The sequence below is a fragment of the Thamnophis elegans genome, chromosome 1 (assembly GCF_009769535.1).
Source record: "Thamnophis elegans isolate rThaEle1 chromosome 1, rThaEle1.pri, whole genome shotgun sequence".
NCBI lineage: Eukaryota > Metazoa > Chordata > Lepidosauria > Squamata > Colubridae > Thamnophis > Thamnophis elegans.
The window spans coordinates 25,967,454-25,983,467 of NC_045541.1; the positions used below are offsets into that span (position 1 = coordinate 25,967,454).

The following is a 16,014-nucleotide window of genomic DNA, read 5'->3' on the forward strand; positions in this document are numbered from 1 at the left end:
AAAACGACCCTCCAAGAAAACCGGAAGTCACTTCCGGTTTGATTGGAAGGTCGTTTTAAGCGCTCTGAGGGCTTCAGGGACCTTCAGGAGGCTTCCCTGAAGCCTTCGGAACAGTCAAAATGACCCTCCGAGCAAACCAGAAGTCCGTTCCTGAACTTCCGGTTTGCCCATAGGGCCGTTTTTTTGTGCTCCGGAGGCTTCAGGGAAGCTCATGAAGCCTCCAGAGGGCCTGGGGGGGGGGAGCTCTTTTTGCCCTCTCCAGGCTCTTGTAAAGCCTCTGGAGCCTGAGGAGGGTGAAAAATGGCTTTAAAAAATGGTGAACTCAGCTGGACAGCGGGCATGCCCTGACAAATGGCTCCGTGTGCCGTTGGTTCGCCATCCCAGATCTAGGCAGTAGCATCTAGCCAGTGTCTAACTGGACACAAACAGTTCATAATATATTTCACATTCTTTTTTTTTAGAAGAATTGTACTTCCAACCAGCTGCTCTACTGTCTGGTTAAGACCATATATAAGAAAAAGAAATTTGAAAACTATTTACTTGTCCAAACCAGTAAAGCAAACCTAAGCCACAACTATTAGTTTAAACAACTTTGAAAGCACTGGAGTATTTCCCCAAACTCAAATATAAAGGATTCTGAAGTGACACAAAAGCAGTCAAACAGCAACTCTTTTTGGTCTTCTGACCTGAACTCAGTTACAAACTGTATCTTTGTTGTATTGTATAGTAACTCTCCTTTCATATTCTCCAGTTTTAAACTTGGTGGATACAGAGAACTTTTTACATTACTTTGCAACATGAAAGATTTTGGATAACTTGCAATCTTTTCTGAAAAAGTTTGTAATTTGAAAGTCCTGCCAATTGTTGCCATCAGATGCCCCAGAATAAAAAAGGAATGGTGAATGAGCAGCAGCATTATGGGAAATTGAGTTGGGCAGTAGTTTCCAAGAAATAGGGGGAAGGGTTGAAGTAGTCTTAGGCTGCTTCACAAAACTATATTCATGATAATTTCTTTAAATTTTCATCTTTGCACGCACACACACTCGCACTTAAATCTGCCCAAACTTTAAATAGAGACACACTTTCTAAATTGAAACAAAAACATGACTCCTATACACTCTTTATTATTGAAGCAAAGCAAAATAAGTTAGAAAATTACCTACCTCTCCCACATCATAAATTACTATTTGTCCTTCGGAATCTCCCACAGCAATCTCACGTCCTGAATTTGTCCATCTTACATGATTAAGGGCTGGATTTCCATCTACGGTAATGCTTGCTGTTGGTACCTATCCCAGTTCAAACAACAATGCTTCATCATGATTAATGCCCTCTTTGGAATTTTGCTAGATTTGTCACAAATATTCAGATGACAATATGACCATTAAAGTTATCTAGCTGTCCCTTATCCTAACACAACAGAGAAGGAAATATTTTACCTTTAACAATATAAATCTCTCTGATATACCCACACAAGGCCCAATGGAAGATGGATTTAGTAATGATAGGAATTAGAGCCCCAAGCCTTCAAAGATGACAGCTCCAAGTTACTGAGTTCTTCCTTGCTTGGCTAAAACCTTGCCTGGATATGCTGAGTTTGAATTACACTGGAAAAATTACTTTATAATATAGGTAATACTCTTCCACTCAAGCACATCATAGGGAGCAAAACTGATTGCTGCACAAAAGTAGTGCTAAATACACTCAGAGTCTGATGCTTTAAAGCATTCAATGAGAACATCATGCCTAGGTTTTGCTCCATGCTCAGCAACTGATAGCACTGCATTCTTCAGCAATACACGGAATACCAGCTTTATGAAGCTTAATTGTTCCAACTATCTGTTAGGTTGATACGATGCATGTGGTAGCATAAAGAACCTGAATTCATGCCAGATAGCAAAAAAGTCCTGGTTTTTCCCTGTACTAGAGTTAGGTGAAACAATGTCATGACATATTCCTGTCAGCATAAGCCACATGTACAGTCATTCATTTTCTGGTCATTTAAAACATATTATTAATTTTATTAATCAAATTTATATAGCTGTCCAACTCACCAAGGGAGACTCTAGATGAAACAATAGATAAAAATATCAAAACAGAGAAGACAAATATAAAAAATAAATAAAAAAATGCCCCCCTCACAATGGAGCCGTCTAGCCAAGTCTCTGTTTCTGTTAGAAGCCCAGACCAGGTCATATAACCAAGTCTTAAAGATCTTACAGCATATCAAAAGGGATCAAACCCCAATCTAATTGGGGGGGGGGGGAGAACTGTTCCGTAAGATGGGCACTACAATAGAGAAGACACATCTACCAAATGTAAATCTGTAGCTGAAGGTACCCGCAATATGCCTCTTCTGCAAAGTCTGATGAGAAGGGCTGATGTCCCTTAGATCGGGCTTCCCAACTCCTGATCTGTAGTGCACCAGAACCCAGGCTGCACAAATGAGCAAAGCCTCATCTGTGCATGCACGGAATGCAAACAGTACACAAAACCACTCCTCCTCCGGTCCATGGAAAAACCTCTTTCTGCAAAACTGTTTCCTGGTGCTCAAAAGGTTGGAAGCTTCTGCCTTAAATTGCCCAGGCCCATGCCGTAACGGCTTTATAGGTTAAAATGAGCGTTTGGAATTGGAGCTGGAAGTAAACCAGTGCAGCTTACAGAGCAGATGTCTAACATGGACTGTAGGAGTGCACATAATTGTCCACACCCTTGCATGCTAAACTAGTTGAAGCTTCCAGATATTCTTCAAGGGCAGCTCCATGTAAAGCCCATGGCAGTAGTCCAATCTGGAGGTGACTAGGGCAAGAGTGACTGTAAGCAGGGCCTGCTGACCCAGGAAGGGGCACAGATGGTGCACAAGGCAAAGCTGTGCAAAGGCCTTTTTTGCCATGAGTGAAATCTGTTTAGCGAGCATGAGTTGTGAATCTATAGGGACCCCCATCTAGCACCAAAGATGGCATAGTCCTGGAATCAGAGGGTCCCAAAACCCAAAGCCATTCAAGCTTGCCAAGGTTCAATTGAAGCCTATTGTTCCCCATTCAGACTCTTGCAGTCTCGAGGCACTAGGATAAGAGGGTCATGGCATCACTTAATTTGCCAGGGGCAGAGATATACAATTGGTACACATGGCAATGGATGAGCTCACTCACTGGCCTCATGTAGATGTTAAAAAGGAAAGGAGAAAGTACCACCCTGGGCTGCCCATATAGTGGGACAATGGGACCTTTTCTTCCTAATTATCACCAAATCGGATCGACACCAAAGGAAGGTGGCAAATCAGCACAACACCATGCCACCCACCCCAGCTGTCTGAGAAAGATAACATGGTTGAGGGGATCAAGAGTCTTTGAGAGGTCAAGAATGGCATGCAAGAAGTCTTCCAAAAGCAGGACTAGTGCTGTTTCCATCCCATATCCAGTCTGTATCCTAACAGAAAAGAATCAAGATAATCCAAGTCAACTGATTCCATGAAAAACTATCCAGTTATAACATTAAAGGTTTAGCATACAGACCTCTTTGTGAGGTAATTAGGTGAAGAGCCAAGGAAGATAAAATAAATGTACAACTTTTTAACATAATATTTTTCTGAAAATATGCTCTATTACCATGCAGTCTTGGGATACCAAACCAATTTTGCTTTACCTCAGTATCATTGTTGAGATTCCATAGATCAAGTCTTCCCATTCCATCTACGCAAGCAAAGAGGGCAGGGTGAGTGGGTGACCACATCACATCATAAACATAATCTGAGTTGTCTTCAAAGGAATATAGAGGTTTGTTGTTCTAGGGAAAAAAACCTTTAGCATTAATATACCTTGCAATTGTAAAAAACAAAAATAATTAAGGCATGGTGGCAAGATTTGTGATAGTCAGGAAACGCTATTATTAAATTACATTTTCTGGCTTCAGGACCAAAGGATGGCTGATGGTCAGCAGAGAGGATATGGAATACTGAATCCTGTTTGTGTATTTTGGAGGTAGTGGAGTTAATAACACATCTTTTAGTACTCAAATTAGAAAGAAAGTATTACAGTGCTGCGAACTGACTATCTGTAACACAATTTGTTGGTTGAAGAAATGAGTCTAGGAACAAAATGAACCTCTGGTACTCAATGCTTGTATTTAATCCTGAGGACATCAAAGCAAAGTTTAGCTATGATTTGTCTTTTGATTGTTGATTCATTATGTGTCATCAAGTAATTCTTTTAGTAGCAAAGTTTCAATAAATGCTTAAAGTTTCTCAATTTGAAAAAATAGAGATTTATACTAAATTTGATTATATAAGTATAGTAATGTAATTTTAACAATAACAGTAGATATTAATAAAGCTGCAATTTTTAATTTCCCCAGAACTTACACAGAAGAGATTTTAAGAAGAGCTTGGGCAACCATTTGTCTGAAATGGTATAGTGCCGTAATGGCAAAACTATGGCACGCATACCACAGGTGGCACACGGAGCCCTCTCTGTGGGCACACGACTCATCGCCCAGCTCAGTTCCACCACGCATGTGTGCACACCTCCTAGCTGATTTTCGGGTCTCTACTGTGCATGCAGGATATATGCATGCATGCATGCACGAGGGGGAGGGGGGGTCACGTGCATGTGTAGGGGTGGGAGGAGCATGTGGGTGTCAGTTGTCCCCTGTGCCCCGTTTTTGGTCCCAGGAGGCTTCAGGAAGGCCTGCTAGGCCAAAAGCAGAGAGCGAGGTCGCATGCATGCGCAGGGGGAGGGGGTGTCTGCACTCATGCGCAGGGTGGCAGGGTGCATTACATTGTGGGTGTGTGCACACCCACGATTTGGGCACTCGAGGACAAAAAGGTTAGCCATCACTGGTATAGTGTTTCTAGCTTGAGCGGGGGAAGGGGGGGCATACTAGAAGACCTCCACTTTAATCATGCAGAATTTGATAATATTCATGAAACAAACAAGTTACTACTGTTTCATTTTGTGTGTGTGCATGTAGTGTCTGTGTCACGCTGTTATGCACTATGTAAACATAACATACTAACAGCAACTTTAAACTGCTACAATGGTTATAGGGATCTTATATTTATGAGAATTACCTCAGCCAATATAAGAAGGCTGAGTAATGGATAGATCTGATCTGTACACATTTTACTCTTATATTGCAATCATGTACTGAATTATGGAACTGATGATTTAAGACATGGATGCTTCAATGAAGCTTCTTGACAGAAAACTTAGTTCTACATAGACAATTTCCATAAGATGGGTTTTTATACAAGTCAAGATTGTGTATATTTATCTACTGATACCTTAGTTGTCCAAAGCTTTACAGTCCAGTCAAAAGAAGAGGTTACAAATAGATGTGAAAAGTCTACAGGTCCAACTGCTGCATGGCAATGGATACCTGTAATGGGTCCTTGGTGGCCTTCAAACATCTCACTGATTCCAGCTTTGCTGTTTAAAATGCATACAAAGAAAAAGAATTACTCTAAAAGCAAAAAAATACTGACGCAAAACTCTAGATACAAAGTACTATTTAACAGTTCACAAAGTGCATAACAAATTATCTCTACATTATTGGAATTATCAAATTATCTCTACATTATCATCCATGGAATGGAATTAAGCTCAGTAGCACTATAAATAAAAAACTGTATTAATTAAATAACTAGACATATAATTTGAAAGATAATGTTTACAAAATATTACATATTCTAAATAGGTGTATTATTTTTTTCAAACTCCAACTAAATATTAGGGCCGCAAACATTAAGACATTATTGTTTTCCAAGAACCATCAAGCTTCCCAAGAGATGCATTTCCTCCTTGGGTAATTTTCAGTCTGAAATCAGGGATGATAAACCCTCAACCGTATCAGTGTAAACTACCAATTTTGGTTAGTTCTAACCCAAAGCACTGGACAGCATGGGCTGATGTGTGTTTGAGAAGAGACTGGAGTCTCAATTTCATTTAAGAAAGCAATAGATAAGCTACAGCTATACAATTTCAAAACAGATTGAACAGCAGGAGACAAGCTGCCCAATTTATGACTGGTGCGTGATAGTACTGTATAATTATCAACAAAACCAAGAATTTGGGATATTCTGTCACCATTCCCCTCCAAATTTGATTAATCAGCGTATTCCGCATCAAAGCTCAAAAACTATTCTTATCTAGAAAAAAAATGAGATGCTGATGTTAATTGAAAATTTTAATTATTAAATACTCTTTTAAAATCCTTACACAATTTCTTTTAGAGAAGTGCAACTGTATGTAATCATCCTATGACAATTAAAGAGCAGTAATCCCAAAATTAATGTTCCTTAAAGTATGACCCAAGATGCAACACCTTGTGGCTGAAAAAATGAAATCCAAGGGTCTAATCACCTGCCATGGCGACATGCTGTGTAGACAGAGCCCTCTTCACTTCCAACGACAAAGTTGTTGACATCTCCAACAGGGAAAGACATAGAAGTGACAGCAACAGCTTTGGATTGCTTATGAACTAACTCCATGCTATCCTGGAGAGAAGGATGTCATATTTTTGTTTTCTGTTTTTCCCAAAGAACTTTTCTGTTAAGATCATGGAGTATTTCTAATACTAGACTTCTACAAAACATTTTTATTCTATATACTTGCTTTATTCATATTATCCAGCTGAAAGTATTTAACACAAAAAAACAACACAGAGTAGATGATGACAACGTAGGATTTTTTTCTCAACCTATGGAATGTATATTTTATTAATATCTACAGTAAGACAAATGTACTACATATTTCTCAGCATTTCTCAGATGCTCTGCGACATAATTTAAACTGAAAGTTTATCACTTAAAATCATTTAATGAGCTTTTATATTTAAACAAGCATGTGAACTGAAATATCTTCAGTACAAATTTTATACTACTTTAAACTGCATGCCAGCTCTCAGAATTCAAAAAAGAATCTTTAGAATCTTGGGCTATCAGTCATTTCATACTGCTGTGGCATGTATTTTATCTGCAGAACTTTCCTGAAACCGATGTAACCATACATGTTTAACATATTTAATAAGAAATATACCTGAGGCTGTGATAGCATATCCAGGCTCCATGAGCAAATCTTCCCATCAGTAGAAATGCTGATAAGGTTATGAGCATTCTGTGTCCCCACAACATTTACACAATATACAGGATGCTAAAATAAAATCATATAGCACAGTTTAACAAAACTTCCATGGAAATTTAAGATATCTTCAAATATCAAATGCAAATCTAAATTTTAAATGATCAGACAAGAAGGACAAGAAAGATATCCAGGGACTTAACAACCTATTGTTTTCTACAGCTAATCATCAAATCTTCCCCAGAAACTAAGATCTAGATTTGGTTGCTTAGCATTCCTGCAAGATTAGTCACGTCTCTGAAAGTACAAAAACCAGTGCTGGTATAGGAAGGATGAAAGTTCATTCTTGGAATACAGGTAGTCCTCACCCACTGATACTAATTTGGACCAGCAACTCTGACACAAAATGGGAAATTATGTGACTGTGACTGTTCTTTCAAGCTGGAAAAAGACAAGACTATTCAGTTCCACATCTTTGGCTTTTGTTTGCCTTTTAACCACTCCCCTGCCCTTTAGAATGCTTGAATGCCTGTTTACTCTCTTGTACACATTGAAAGCAATGTGACTGCATGGCAGCCCAAAGCTGGGAGCTGTAGGGCCACTATGCAAATAGTTTACAGTACTCTCTTGAAATCTCTTCTTCTCCAATTTCCCTGCTCTATGAGGTGGGGTGGGGGAAACGATTGATTTCTTTATGCAATCAAGATAATCTTTGCCTGATCCTTGCATTGCTTTTGATAGTTAGAAGGGCAAGTAGGTTACTCTTGTAATCCTTTCCACTCCAATCTCTCTTCTCTGGGAAGTGCTTGGGGGTGTGTGGTGGAAAAAAATCCAAAGGTGAGGTGCATCACAAAGCCTACTTATAGTAATGGCAATTATGTGATTGAGAGATGCTGCAAAGGGTTGCAAATGATCGCAGATTAGCCTTAAAGTTATTTTTCAGCACTGTTATAATTTTGAACAACTGATGAATGAGTGGTCAGTAAGCGAATACTACCTCTAAGCCAACATTAGGAGGTGAAGTTATGACAAAAGAAAAGCTGAACATTAATAAAAATAGAACAAAAGAAAAACAAAAGGAAATGGCACGAACAGCTATAGTGATGCAAAAGCATGGTATACCTATCAACATTCCTAAGCACAGAGCAAAGGAATGACCAGACAGTCTAGATTTTGAAAATATGAATAGCTAATATTTTCATTTCAGGCCTACATGTTTTCCCAGCAGGGAAAATGTGCTTCTCAAGGGAAAGTAAGAGCTAAGGAACAAGTAATATATGATCTCCTATTCATAATGAAAAATTCAGACATCTTGGAACCTGGAGAGAGAGAAATATAGATGACAGGAAATACCATAGAACTAAGTAATGTGAAATGGTGAATTGATCCTTTCAGCAAAAAGTTTAATTCAAATAGGATTATAGTATCTTTTATATAAGACACTCATTTCTTGAATGTTATATTTTTTTTCTTCACACATTCTGAATTTTATCCCATCATGCTCTAAGCCAACACTATCCTAGATTACTGAATAAATCAATAATTTTTTCTTATGTCTTGCCTTAGTTTCTTTTGTCACTACTTCACACTCTTTCTGTGCACTTTGCACAACACTGTTTATCCTGAAAGGAAATTGGGTGATGAAGATATATGGATCTTCTGTTCCCTACCGTGTGAGCAGCAGCTGAAAGGGGAGTTCTCTGAACTGGTGTTCGCTTATTGCTACGGTTATCCCAGAGCACAATTTGTCCAGAGTATGTGCCACCAACCACCAAATTTGGATGAAATTTTGCAAATGTAGCAGACATAACAGCTGACTGTAAAGTGAAAAAAGAATGTAAATGTTATTTCTGAATATGACTTTTTACTAGAAATATTTCCGAAATGACTTCAGGAATGACTATATCAGGAAAAGGCACATTAATGGATCATCTTTTAACCTATGAAATGTTATATCATATTAAATATATAACACAGGGAAATGAAATTTCATTATTATGCTGAAGGTTACTTTCGTAAGCATGGGGGTCAGGAAGATAGTTGAGCCCAGATGAGTTTGTTCTGTTTTTCTCAGCTGTCATATTATCTTATCTATGTCTTACATTTATTATTTTACTAGTTGTTTCATTAGAAGTAAATATTTTACAGTAGCCTATATTGAGGCCAACTTGTACATCTACATTAGATCATTTTTATTTATTAACTTTATTTCCCTTAAATTTTAGGCTATGTATATTTGTTTTCAACATACAAATTGGGTTGAGATGTGATTATATATTTTTAATAATAAATGCTGATTCTGTACTTAATGCACAGAACGTCATGTCATATTTTATATAGTATGAGGTTGTGTAAGTTTAAATAAGGTATATTATGCTAAAAAGAAGATAGCTGGATCCTTCAGACATGTGTTTAGAATGGGTTACATTTGAAGTTCATGTCTCCTCAATTAAATCATTATAGTGATAATTAAAAGGCAAGTCTTGTCCACTTTCATTAATACCAAATCTTTAACCCTGCAAGATAAGAACTTGCACTACCTGGCAGTGAAAGACATATTCTGGAGTTGTTTTCTTATATTTCATATTCCAGACAAGGGCCACTCCATCAGGCTCATGAGGAGCATCTTCATTGTTGTTGTAAGATGCTACTAACAATTCTGGGTACTAGATAAAAAAATAAGAGATTCTCTGTTATTGGCTTTAAATAAGACACATTCAAATAAATCCAAATTAAGTTACTGAACACAACTTTATTTCTTGGAAATCTATTTTGACAAAAGAGTAAGGAAAATAATATCTACTAAGGAAGATTTATTAGGCTAAGTAAAGTTACCTGAGATGACCAGTCCAAGCAACTAACAACACGATGCTTTGACCAACGTTCATCAAAAAACTGTCTGTTTAAGGATAGTTTAGCTCCTGCCTGAATTTCTCTGGGAAAAAAATAAAACAATAAAAGAGGATGGATTTAGGATCATTTCCAGTAAAATTAAAACAAATGGAGTAACATATTTTTGAAATTCCCATATTACCCTTCTTTGTCTTCTAAGTCCCGGCCACTGTAGTCAAAGAAAATATTAATTTGCTCAGAAAGAGCTCTTTCTACAATTCTTGTAGACTGATCAAAAAAGCTCAAAAACTCTTCAGAATGCAAAATTTGTTGCTTTTCTTCTTCTGTTAGTTCATGAGGGGCAACTGTGGAGACAGATTTGGAATATGACTTATAACCAAGAGACTAAAATGAATATATTTAATGATTAGAATGAGATGTGTGTGGGGGGGGGGTATTAAGATTTTCAACAGTGATGAACAGCTGCAATTTTATTTAATGTTTTTAGTCTTTAAACTTTAATACAAATTTCAAACAGTAAAGAGAAACATACACAACAAAATGAAAACAGAAATTTGTGTCAGATATGCTTCCTCCTTCATATTAAAAATGAGGAACATAGCACTCTTTAAGAGAATACCGAAGTACGCAAACTTCCTGTTGGCAGGATTAGTTTTTATTTATGATAGTTAATTGTTTCTTTATTGTTTTAGTATTTATGGTTAGTTCTAGTTTTATATACTGAAAATCACCTAGAGTTGTTAGAAAAAATGGCATATGAATGGATGTAAAGAAATAAAATATTTATACCTTCTTCCTCTTCTTCCTTTTTCAAAATGCTTTCTTCCTCAGGTTCAACTGGTGGTTTTTGTATAACTACATCATCTTCATCTTCCTCGTCTGTAAAGAGGAAAGTTATCAATAATTGCTTGGCCAGTTGGAATCTGGGATTACATTTATTAAATAGCGAAAAAAATAATGTCAAATATACTGTCATTGTCAGTAAAGTTTATCTAGTGATTTTTCTAACACAGCATCAGAACTAAACATACAGTACAGGGGAGCTTTTCAGAGATTGTCACTTTAAATTCTTAACTTTTATCCAGCTTTGTCACTGCAGATGAAACATTCATCCATGTGATTTTACACTGCATGTTCACATATACCTGCCATAAAATAAGGAAAATCAAGCATCTTAACACAGCTCTCAGAACCATAACTTCTTTAGATATAGATTTAATAACAAAAAGTTTTTCATAAGGGAAAAAAATTGCTTTAGTTTTGATGATGCTAGCTGGAAAGGGAAATTTTGTTAAGAAAATGGCAAGAGAAATTATCTTTTTTTCCTTATCATTCTAACTACAAGTCACATTATCATTATGTTTGCCAGTGAGCATTTTAAAAGTAGAATGCTGTACGAAGTGTTGATGCCTTGAAATACTGAGAATATATGTAGCATTTTTTGCATTGTTACATTTTGTAAATAGTACTAGTCCCTAGAAAATTTAAAAAAGAGCAATGTGGTGTTGTAGAATATGTTTCCTGCCTCTTTTTGTTCTGCTTCTCAGAGTATCTTTCTTAAAATACTTATTTCATTCATTAACCAGCTATGTCATCTGTCTAGAAGAGAATGGAAGCAGAAGCCTGCATCCTGCCTTCTTACAAGTAATGAGGCAAGATTCAACAGGGGTTTATTTGTTACAGCCATTCCCCTGACCCATGTTCAAAGTCATGGGGGGGGGGGGAAGAGTGGTCAAGAGGTACAAACCAGCTGCCAAGCTATGGTCCCAGCAGCCAGGCCAGCTGACTAGACAGCAGCAACCAGATGGTATTGCTGGGATTGTCTATCCCTGCTCTGAGGTGGCAATGGGATGGCACAGCATTTTTCTGCTTGACTGCTTCCAATTATGTTTTTTCTCCAATGGCAAGTCTGTGCAATTACCAACTCTCCAGGAGGTCCAGAGACAAGCCTTTACCCTGCAAACAAAAATACAGCTTGTAGGCTCTACCAGCTGCCAAGCCACACACATAGTGATAGGCTGAAGCAAAATCTGGGGGGAAAAAATCTTTCTAACTCTAGTTTAGTCAATAAAAATATAAATCTATACCTGAAGGAACAAATGTCTTAAATGACACTATATAATGCATACAATAATACAAACTCCAACTTAATCAAAATGATAATGACGTATGCCAATCCCACATTATATGAAATCGAGTGATTTTTACGTTCTGACAAGTTTACAGAACTAGGATAAATGGCATGAACAATTTCAATATATGCTCATACTTCTGAACCAAATGGTGAAGGTTAAAATCTTTCCTTTCAAGGGCCTCAATCAGCCACAAAGGAAAACAGTAATCACTGTCTTTTCAACCAGCCCAACCACATTTGTCAGCCCTTTCTCCGTCAATGCAGCCAGAGCAATCAACCTGCCAAACATTCAGAATGGAAAAACAATCTGAAAATACAGGGTATAATGCACCTGCCAGTGAAAATGGCCATTTCAAGAAAAGCTAGTGATCTCAGTGACCCTGCTGAGGAGGCGGTGGTGCAAAGGGGAAAGAACGCGTAAAAGAATTCTTAGTGATCTCCACTCTCTTGCACATTGACATTTCCTTACAAAGCCTGCCAATTACAGCTTTTGTGCTACTTAAAAAAAATGAAAGCTTTTTTGGACAAAATAATCACACAGAGAAACGGAAAGACACTGCTCCTTTTTAGATGAATTTGTACATACAATGGACTATTAATCAGAAAACTGGATAACAGAGCAATTCTATGCCATGTGCCCCAAACAAGAGACTAGATTTCCACCCAAGCATTGGGGAAGAGAAAATTGATAAATGCATAATTTTCTCTTAATAATGCGAGATTGTGAATAGCAAATTACAAAGCAATGACTAGATTAAATAATTTGGTTGAATTAAGTGTGGACTTCTCTTTTTGTATGTAGACACGCTACAACAAACAATGTCACTATGACTTCAGAACAGGAATGTCCCCTTAACCTTTATAAGTTGTTCAAAGCTCAAATTCCATACATTTAGAAGTTAAATCTCAGTTTCCTGGCTCTGCCATTCCATTCTAATTCTAAGTACCATTTTCTGTGATAGAAGTCAAATCCTTGTCAGAAGCAGATGGGCAGCTCTCTACTACTGCCCAAGCGATCTGGTTATTTACATATATTACAGAGATGAAATCTGATAATCAATTGCCCCTCCTCCTTTTCACATTTTTAGTGTAGATGACAGATGTATAAACAAATTCCTCCTCGTCCTTATTCTTTATTTATTGTCAACGCTTAGGAATAACTATTATTGAATCTCAGCCCTAGAAATGGTATTTCCGCAATTACATAAATACACTTGCAAGCACTGGAGCAATTTTTCATCTCAGTTTAATACTTATTTTTAAGATATATGCAAACACCACTAAATAAATAACAAACTTTAATCCTATTAATCTTATGTTTTATCACTTAATAGCGCACTAACAACGGAATTAAGAGAACTAAGTGGATAGCCAAGAATAGTTATTCCTTGGTAGTTTAAATTTAAATTGATATGCAAACAAATCAGCAGAATTATAAATTCTCTTCATTATACACACACACACACACACACACATGGTATTTATTTTAGAACAACCTACTATTCTGGCAAGAAGCCATAGCTTTTTCTAAATCATCCTTCTGCAGGTCAACAAATTTGGGCTAACTATGTGACCAGAAAATTCTCTAGCTGTCAAAAGTCCTATTCCTGCTTTTTACCCAATAGTACACAGAGCCTTTGAAGTACTTCAAGCAGTGCCTGATGCTTTTAAACATCACTGTGATCCAAGAGATGAGGTTTCTGTCTATTACTCACTAGTCTAAATGGTGCAGTTGTGCTGGCATAATGGCAAGCACATCTGAAATTCCTGCGGCTTCTGCCTTCTTTGTTCCTTGCATTCAACCCATTGCCAAATTAAGCTGCTTAATCCTGTACAACACTGTGAAAATATAGACCTACTTAATCCCCACCCCCATATATACTGATCTATAAAATCTACTTCTCCAACTTTGTCACCTTAGTATCCAAATGACACCTGCTCTCTTAAATTAACATATCCTTTCTTTTGGGTATATTTATTATTGTTCATACTATAATATTCATTCGTAATGTAGGTATTAACGTTCATACCAATTGTTCTCATTCCTTCCAATATCCTGTTTTGTTTCAATTTTACTTTAATTTCTTGCCTTGCTAAAAGAAACCTATTCATATATCAATGAACACAAAATCTTTCCCTTATTGATCTCACTTCCCTCTTCCATCTTCAAGTGCAGCTATAAGTATCCATTTTTGTTTGCTTCTCAATAAAGCTTCATATACATCAATGGTTCTACTAAAAACGGACCACAGAATAAAAATGCAAAATTATCCAAACTTTATAATTAAATTGTCATACAGGTTTATTTTTTCTTGCCAATATATATGTCCTATAGAATGTACTATTTAAAATGGCAATTTTCATGACTAATATTTTATGTACAAGGTGTTACAAATACAGTATTATGTATGAATTAAAATCAGAGTACTAAACAGCAGCAAAAGTTAAACAGTATTGCTTACAATCTAATATATATGCACCAGTTGTACCATTCTGGATTAGGCCCAGAAAAATATTTTGAAAAAATGTCCAGCTCTTTTATTTCATTGCTGTAATCTCTTTTATTATTCAGCATTCAAGATTTACCCCAATGGTGCAGAAATGCTTTATTTATTTCACATTAAAAGCTACACTGCCACGCAAGAACATAACAATGAGGAGTGAAACTACATGTCAAATCATTTTACTGATGAATATTTATTACAATATACTAAGTGGTTACTATGTTTTTTTCCTTGACAGAGGATCTAAGGTTACAAGGCAAGCATTAAAAATCTGTAAAAGTAGCAGTTACTTTAAAAATGCCAAATCTCTTCTCAATGAATGGTAAATGAACCAGTGAATTTTTACTTAGTGTTAACATCAAAATTGTGCTATATTTTGTTGAGATGAGAAGAAAAGCAGACTGTAAATTAGACAGCGCCTTGCTACAACTCTAAGAGAATGAAGTTCCAGTTGTCTGCGTGGTCTGTTGTTGCAGAGTAGGTTAATCAAAGTTAAATCATCTGTGAAATGGGTGTCTTTTGTTAAGCCGAAGTGTCTTCAGATCACATTTACTATCTGTTTTATTTTGTTTTTGGCAGATATTTCTTAAAAATAGTAGAAGGAAGTATCCTAGACAAATCTTTTTGTATTACATCTAGAATTTTTCTAGATTTAGAATTTTTCAAATGATAAAAGTTTGACAATATTAAAGCACTAAGTTGAGATAATTTGGTTAGATTCACTTCTCTGCTAGAGGCCTCATTTGCATCCCTGCTTACCTTTCTTTTCTCATTCTATTAAAAATCCTATGCATCAAAGTCCTGACAGTGACACCTATCAGTAACACTGCAAGATAACGACAAGCTTTCATTCAATGGAAGCTAACTGATTGTTACTTGTATTGGGGAATAACAGACAGGCAATCTGAAGTCACTTTGAAGATACACATCAACAATCAAACCTCTAACTTACGTGTTAACTTGACTACTTTTCCTTTGTATACATTTTTCTTTCAGGAAAGAAGTACAGAAACACATGAGACTAATATTTTACTGAATCTTCAGTTTGATCAATACTAAAGTACTATAAAACATTGCACAGGCAATTAAGAAAAAGGAGTACGTATGGTGACTTTTATTTTCCCTATGTTCTGGGACTATTTATTCATATCAGGGGTCTACTGTGTCCTACATATACAATAGAGTACAAGACTGGAAATTACAATTATTAACACACAATATTCTGTCCATATATATTATTTTGTTATGGGAACATTGTAAGAATTAAGTATAGGTAATAATTTAGTACTTTCATACTGAACAATACATCCAGAAATGGAAGCTCAAATATATCTATAATATAGAGCTATAATATAGAGCAATTATGGAGTTATTGTTTTCCAATTGTTAAAACCTGAAAATATTAAGAATGAGAAGATAATTAATGAACCAAGTCTTTACAACTTCC

At 36.5% G+C, this 16,014-nt stretch overlaps 1 protein-coding gene across 2 annotated transcripts in view; it reads right to left on the reverse strand.

Moving 5' to 3' along the window:
• DYNC1I2 (dynein cytoplasmic 1 intermediate chain 2) overlaps positions 1-16,014 on the reverse strand; it is a 42,236-nt gene that overhangs the window by 3,572 nt on the left and 22,650 nt on the right. For both annotated transcript variants that reach the window (XM_032209844.1, XM_032209849.1), the window contains exons 6-15: positions 10,719-10,808; positions 10,111-10,273; positions 9,912-10,011; positions 9,617-9,742; positions 8,747-8,893; positions 7,035-7,148; positions 6,360-6,493; positions 5,282-5,426; positions 3,646-3,786; positions 1,164-1,289 (exon numbers count right to left, since the gene is read on the reverse strand). In XM_032209844.1, the coding sequence (XP_032065735.1) occupies positions 1,164-1,289; positions 3,646-3,786; positions 5,282-5,426; positions 6,360-6,493; positions 7,035-7,148; positions 8,747-8,893; positions 9,617-9,742; positions 9,912-10,011; positions 10,111-10,273; positions 10,719-10,808 (1,286 nt within the window). The remainder of the gene's footprint in view (positions 1-1,163; positions 1,290-3,645; positions 3,787-5,281; positions 5,427-6,359; positions 6,494-7,034; positions 7,149-8,746; positions 8,894-9,616; positions 9,743-9,911; positions 10,012-10,110; positions 10,274-10,718; positions 10,809-16,014) is intronic.